The sequence below is a fragment of the Octopus bimaculoides genome, chromosome 1, assembly GCF_001194135.2.
Source record: "Octopus bimaculoides isolate UCB-OBI-ISO-001 chromosome 1, ASM119413v2, whole genome shotgun sequence".
In the NCBI taxonomy this organism is placed as follows: domain Eukaryota; kingdom Metazoa; phylum Mollusca; class Cephalopoda; order Octopoda; family Octopodidae; genus Octopus; species Octopus bimaculoides.
In genome coordinates, this window is record NC_068981.1 from 6,879,697 (window position 1) to 6,887,705 (window position 8,009).

An 8,009-nucleotide genomic window follows, 5' to 3' on the forward strand; every position below is an offset into this window, starting at 1 on the left:
ATATATATATATATATATATATATATATATATATATATATATATATATATACACATATACACGCATATATATACATGAAATTGGACAACACAATATATTAGAGGTTCAATTATTGCAGGTTATATAATATAATGTATATAGACAGAGATATAGAATTGTCTTGTTTGTTTGGGAATCCGCACATTGGACAATTCTTACATTGGAAGCATTCAAGTCATGTTGTTTGGTTTTTCTCTCTCTGAAGAGATTTATCTAAAGACAACAGTAATATTGCAACAGCATTTTAATATAATGGAAAATTATTTACTTTTCTTTTTGTTATTTTTTTTATCGAGAATAGGGGGAAGATAGGGATTAAATTCTCGTCATCATTGTTTTTTTTTTGTAATTTTAAAGTAATTCTTTATAAAGAAGGCATAGAATCTCAATGACGTGGTTCTGGTACCAACGTTTCGTTTGAGAATTAAAGTCACAAAAAAATATGTTATTGTTTTTTTTTCGTAAAATGTTTTTTTTTTTAAGTATTTTTTTGTTTTTTAAATAATAAAAAAATCCTATTTCATTATTTTCTTCTTCCTGCTGTTTTTCTTTTTTTTTTTTATATATATTTTTGTCAATGTTTTCACAGAATATTTCCAGGTACACTAGTTTGAAAAAATAAACGAAAAAAGGGTAAAACATGTCTTTTCTTTTCAATATATTCGTTTTTTTTATAATTATTATTTGTAATTGTTTATTATAATGTTCACTCGGTGAATTAGCGTACCTTGTTGTTTAATAAGAGGAGGGGGTGTCACAGAAGACATTTATAACAAACAATCAACTAGTGAAGAGATGGAGGAGGAAGAGGATAGATTTGGGTTAATGGTCTTTCTTTTTCCTTTTTTTGAATAATGAATAACTTAGGAAAACATCAACATCAACAAAAACAACAAGGAGCTCGGAGTATACATTGCTTTGAGGGGAGGGACTGGAGAAGAAATAGAAACAAACAAGAAAACTAAAAACAACAAACAAGAAAAAAACAATTAAATCCGGCAGTTACTGGCCAGATTTCAATCGAAGCTTATTTTACTTGCTTTTATTATCTATATATATTTATATCGAAATATATATATATATATTCTGATGAACCAATCAAATCCATTTATGGGAGTTACGCATGTTGTTTGTTTTTTTTCTTCTCTTTTTATCCATTTTCAATAATTACTTGTCAACTGCATTATCTCACCTGTCTGAAGTTTCTGGGGTTCTTTTTTCAACATTTCTTGCCTTTATATATTTTTGGAGGCTTAAACAAGCATCAACAGTGAAATCATATATGTATATGCACATACATACATACTTCTTGTCATCGTTATTATTATTATTATTATTATTATTTCGGCCAAGAGGAGAAATCCCCTCATTCGTTTCTTCCCGCAAAAGAAAAAGGGTCAAAACGTCATCTTAACCGAACAGTTTCGCTGTCAGACATTTTCATTCGTCTTCTTTTTCTATAATTATTCTATTTTTTTTCTTTTTTCGTCTCACCTCTCTATTTTTCTATTTAACCAATAACGCAATCCAGTTCACATCTTATCCAATTCAGATTATCTAAAACTTCTAAATGTATTATATCTTCAACCTTGAATCTTCTTTAATCACTTCTGTAACCAATCATTGTCGAAGTTGTCGCATTTCTTCGTGTTGTTATTGTTGTTGCTGTTGATGTTGTAGCGAAAGAATTTGGACTGCAGATTGTACGAATGTCGTTTTCTTTTTTAAGAGGTTCGTAACATTCTATCAATGCCAGGGAAAATGGACAATCTAGATTGAATGATTCCTGTTATTAAGATATTGCACAGTGTTTGCTTCGACCACGATGGCTTCTACCACTAACATTCCGACCTTCCACACGGCCACCACGTCCCATTCTACACACGGACATACCGACGTCATCGACGTAGGAAATACGCGTCCCATAACGACTAGAACAGTCGAAAGAATAGTAGTAATCGTCAGAGTCACTGGAACTGGAGCACGTGCTGCAGTGGTCGTCTGCGTGACCGCCATCGACGTACTTGTCACTGTTACTTGATAAGGCTGGATCTGAAGGGCTTCGTTTATATTCTCCCGTCGTTGATAATTCTCCCTGATGTGGTGGTTCACTAAAATGAACGACCATGGGCCTGCTATCGAAACTGCGACTCCGTGGGCAGCCGAGTGGCATGTGTTGTTGCTGTTGTTGCTGTTGCTGCTGTTGTTGTTGCTGCTGCTGTTGCAGCTGATACTGCTGCTGAAGGTGGCGATGTTGCTGTTGCGGTATTCCTTGCTGCTGCTGCTGTTGTTGTTGTTGTTGTTGGATTATATGCTGCCTCATTTCATATTGAATTCGCGGGTCATTCGGCCTTGATATCGGATTCATTTTCTTGTCATCAGGCAATGGGATTGACGAGTAATCTCTGGTTGGCGTCAAAGAACGTTCGTTTCGCTTGTGTTGTTGCAAAATGTCACCTTGACACGTTTTCACTGAACATTCTGTCGACGAACTGGATCTGTTATATGAAGAAACATGATTCGATAGAATTTCTTGGTAGATATTCTCCTCCTCGGGTCGCTTGTAGTCATTATGATGCTGTGGATTATCGAGATTTCGTTCAGAGCCGTGTCGACCTCTGTTCCAGTTATTGAACGCAGCTCTCCTCTCGGTTTCCGGTGAACCTGGCATATCTTTCGTTAAGTCTGGCATTGAGAACTGAGACAAACGGTTTTTTCTCCTGAGCTCCTTACAAACAGGTACCGAGTCCACAAAACCGTTTCGAGTAAAATCGTAATCAAATATATCTGTTTCGTCTTTGTGAGGTGTAACTGGTCGGACATAATCGAACCCGCTGAGCGGGGCATATACCTCGCTATTGCTGCTTGTCGCGTAGCCCTGGTCGCGGTCGGATGAGACGCAGCTGTCCAACGTACATTGTTGCTGGAAGTCACTGGTCAATGGAGGTTCCAGTGATGCATCATGGATGGACAGCGACATTTGGTGTTGGGCTGGAGGGGAATGGGGCAAGGCATAACTCTGGAGATTTAAATCATGAAAATAGTCTTCGGGTCTCCTGGGTGTCTGGGTCTGCATTGACCCCGCACGGCTGCACGACGCAGAGCAATATATAACGCCATGTTTCGGTAAATATCGTTGTCCCAGTAATGACTTTTGACACGTGTGACACTTAAAGCATTGAGGAAGAGCATGCCAATGCTGGCCTTCATACATTATCTGATCCTCTTCAGTACTAATACTATCTCCACACGTATCACAATAGCGGGTATACATCCTATCAAAGCAGTCGCAGCAATAGGGACGGCCTTCTCGCATGAAGTAACGTGTTCCACCCAACTGAAAATCACATTCAAAACAACAGAAGTGTTTCATGTGCCAGCTTCGACCTTCTGCTTCTGTACATTCATCGGCAAAAATGATCTGAAAAGAAATAAAAGCAGAAATAGGAATAAGAGAGGAGCTCTAAGAATATACATCATGTTAATTCTATATTTCACTTTCTAACTGTGTGTGTGTGTGTGTTTGTGTGTAGAAACGGTGGGAGATTAAGTACACAATACCCAGAAATAGAGCATAAATATGTAAATTGGTCAAATTACTGCAAACTGACTAGAAATGACGATTTGCACAGAACGTCACAACGTCCGTATCTTTAGGCAGCCATTTCAATGAGAGAATATACAACGACAAATATTTACTATGACAAAATGGCCGAAGGAACATAAATTAACGATTGGACAGCAATGAGATCGCTTTAACGTGACATTTATAAAGGAGAAGATAGTTTACACACACGAGAATTTAGATTATTGAGAATCAAGGAGAGATAAGTCTCACAGGTAGCAGTGGTGTAGTATTAGGTTAAACATACGAGCAAATGACATAAACGCTTGGACATACTTCCACTCGTGCGCACGCACCCACAATACTCGGTGCATATATAAATACGTACATATATACGTTATACTGTAATAAACACATTCACCGCTCTTTGTGGGTAATCATCAAATTCCCTTAACTGATGCAACCAGTCGATGGGGTGCCTCCCTTGACGCTTTTATGGTCAGCCGTCGCCACTGGTCACTGTCCTCTACCATACGTAGCAGGATCACGATGATATGAACTCTCCAGTCTTTGATGTTGCCAGACCAGGATTGTCTCCACTTCTCTTACACTCTCCCTTAATTCTTATCGTGGCGAGATATGTGGCCGCACAAGGCAAGCTTTTATCTTTTTACCTGCGCAAAGAGTGGATCCTGTCCGCCAGCGTGTTTCTTGACTGCTTGACTAAGCAGTTCGTTTTGTGTTCTGTGTACGGGATACATAGCAACCATTGGAAGCACTTCTGGGTGTTCGGGTAGAGAGGATACCTTAATTGCAGGTAGCAGTATCTTTAGGGATGGACGTATACTTCTGGTTTTCACCTGACACTCATTTTTGGCTTTGAGGACCATTCTCAGTCACACCTTACTAATTGCTTCTGCTGGTAGACTAAGCTTAGTGAGAAACCGAACGCTTGGAGAGGAGATGGGCACCGCCAAGCATTTGTAAGTCCAACCGAAATGCCAGAATAGACACACAGACATTTGTGGATTATTTACACACTGTAAATAAATAAATACATAAAATGTGCGTTCGCCAATCGATGAGAAAGGAATCTCTTTGTGTATATCTTAGCGTACGTACATATTCACACCCCGTCACACGTCTCCTGGCGTTCACTCACATACACGTTCCTAATGTGTTCCTACACACACACACACACACATAAAGTGAAACTTGGGGCTCAGTCAAACGTTCATATCTGGATTGGTTGACTTTGTAACACTAGCACCAGCATAGTTTTTGACCACATGACTAAACGTTCTACGCAAACACCCAAACGCCCGCCCGCGCATATATACATGTTGTATGACGTACTCTGCATGCCTTGGTACAGATTCATAAGGCGAAACGGAAAAAAGCAGGAGGGTGTTTCTAAAACGGGTGAAGGATCAGTGGTGGTGGTGGAGGGGGGGAGGAAGGATGCAGTAGAAATTATGAATTCGTACCAATTAACAGAGTTAATAAGGAATAATTAGTCAGCAATGTGTGTAAACATAATTATATAGACACGTGTTCACGTGGCTGTTCACGCCTACACACAGGACGACACATCATGCAATCTCTCACCATCCCCTCTTTCTTTCTCTCTCTTTTTCTATACGTGTACGTGTGTGTGTGTGTGTGTGTGTGTGTGTGTGTGTGTGTGTGTGTTTGCTTCAGGTATATTCTTTTACTTGTTTCAGTAATTTGACCGCGGCCATGCTGGGGCACCGCCTTTAGTCGAACAAATCGATCCCACAACTTATTCTTTGTAAGCCTAGTACTTATTCTATCGGTTGTCAAGTGCCTTCTTTTATAGCCTCGAGTCGACCAAAGTGGATTTGGTAGACGGAAACCGAAAGAAGCCCGTCGTATGCGCGTGTGTGCCTTTGTATCTGTTTGTTCTTCACCGCCACTCGGCAACCGGTGTTGCTGTGTTTACGTCCCACTAACATTAGCGGTTCGACAAAAAATATCGAATGAGTAAGTACCGGGCTTAAAAATGAATAAACATTGGTGCCGATCCGTTCGACTAAAATTCTTCAAGATGGTGCCCCAGCATGGCCGCAGTCTAATGACTGAAGCAAGGAAAAGAATAAAATATAAGCACACACACACAGATGTGTCTGTCTGTCTGTCTGCATGTATGTGCGCGCGCGCATGTGTGTATACAGACATTCGGTGTTTATCTCCCAACACCTTTTTAGCAATCATCATCGTCGTCATCGCCATCATCAGCAACACTTTACACACCATCCCATGACGAGTTACCGTGTCCCTCCCACCACCCCTCTCCCCTCTCCATTAACATAATTTATTACTGCTGCTGCTGCTGCTGCTGCTGCTGCAGTTTCCCGTTGCTGTCTTCATCAAACGATTTTCGCTTCACACTCGATTACATCAGAAGAATGCGTTGCACTAAATGCTAAAGTCAGATCTACTTAGAAAGAAGGTGTGTGTGTGGGGGGAGAGGCAACAATATGTGTGCATGTGTTGTGTGTGTGTCTGTGTGTGCGCGCACGCGCGCGTGTGTATGTATAAACATACGCAAGGGCCCATTAGTCTATTTTAGTTCTAACTGAAATTGTGGAATTACTACATCAATGATATAATCTGAAATATGACAGCAGAGTGTAATGACTAAAATATATTAATACACTAATTACTTTTCGAGTTCGGAAAGATAAGAAATAAAAAGTCTCTGTTGTATAGGAGAGATAACATCGCACGGTGTGTGAGTGTATATATACACACACACACATGCACCTCCATATATGTATATACACGTATCAGTGTATATATATATATATATATATATATATATATATATATACATGTGTGTATATATATGTGTGTGTGTGTGTGTGTGTGTGTGAGTGAGTGAGTGCGTATCCCTTTTCGTCTCTCTCTCTCTCTCTTTCTCACCCCGTGCGTGTGGGTGCATGTGTTTGTCTAAATAAACACACGTGATATAAACATATCCATTCATTACTTCTCGCGCATATTCAGACATTTATACATCTGTGTTTGAGATAGATAGGTAGGTAGATAGATAGATAGATAGATAGATAGATAGAGAGAGAGAGAGAGAGTGAGTGTGTGTGTGTGTGTGTGTGTGTGTGTGTGTGTGTGTGTGTGTGTGTGTGTGTGTGTGTGTGTGTGTGTGTGTGTGTGTGTAAGAATACGTTTCTTGTCAAGGATGAGAAACTCCCGAGGCAAGGCCGACTGTAGAAAATTACTCAACTTCTGATGTCAGTAAAAACTGATCTCAGCTGTACTAATTAGAGACAGAGAATGAGGAGGGGTGGGGAATATGCGTATATAAATACCTATAAATACAGACGTGGCTGTGCGGTAAGAAGCTTGCTTCCCAACCATATGGGTCCAGGTTCAGTCCCACTGCGTGGAGCCTTGGTCAAGTATCTTCTACTGTAGCCTCGGGCTGACCAAAGCCTTGTGAGTGGATTTGGTAGACGGAATCTGAAAGAAGCCCGTCGCATATATATATATATATATATATATGCGTGTGTGTATGCTTGTCCTCTGCCGCCACTTGACAAACGCTGTTGGTGTGTTTACATCCCCGTATCTTACCGTCAAAAAGAGACCGATAAAATCAGTAGAAGGCTTCAAAGAAAGACGTACTACGATCGATTCGTTCGACTAGAACTGATCGATCCTCCTGACCGCCCGCTATGAACATCGAGCAGTTATGAGGAACTCTTTGCAAAGTCAGGACTCACAGAAACATGTAAACGGCACAGAGAAACATCTCGCTGTCCCGGAGGTTGTACATACTGTGTTCATGCGAGAAAATTCCAGAAATATTCAGGAATATTCTTTTCGTTTAATAATCATAGACACAAGCCATAGAACCATCTAATTTCATTCGATAAAGCCTTACTTTATACGAATAACAAAGTGCAACGTTACGTACAAGCAGGCCAAGTTGAAATATACTCACATACACACACACACATATGATGTAAACACATATGATGTGTGTGTGTGAGAGAGTGTGCATGAGTTTGGGTATTTGAGGGTAGACGCGGGCACGACAAAGCTTGCTATAAGTTCGCGTATTCCCCCCGCCCCGACACACTGTGAAGCACGTTAAAGATCTTTGTTTTAGAGTCTCTGGAAAACCTAAGCTTTGTGGTTGAAATTGGGCAGCGGGAAACTGTAGAGAATCCCTGTCGGATGGATGGTACATGGAGTTGAAAGATACAGCCTGGCTACTCCTTGCGTAACATTGTATCTACCTAACAATTGTGTTTAGGAGCCTTTTATATGCTAAGTACAAGAACATGGATGCGTCTGCGACTGTCTCTCTCTCTCTCTCTCTCTCTCTCTCTCTCTATATATATATATATATATATATATA

General features: G+C 40.2%; 1 protein-coding gene across 1 annotated transcript in view; it reads right to left on the minus strand.

Annotated features, from left to right (window-relative positions):
* Nucleotides 1-371: 371 nt before the first annotated feature.
* The window catches only part of LOC106873219 (protein prickle), a 350,713-nt gene continuing 343,075 nt past the window's right edge, over nucleotides 372-8,009 (minus strand). The window contains exon 6 of the mRNA XM_052977859.1: nucleotides 372-3,460. Coding sequence (XP_052833819.1) covers nucleotides 1,832-3,460 — 1,629 coding nt within the window. The 3' untranslated portion in view covers nucleotides 372-1,831. The remainder of the gene's footprint in view (nucleotides 3,461-8,009) is intronic.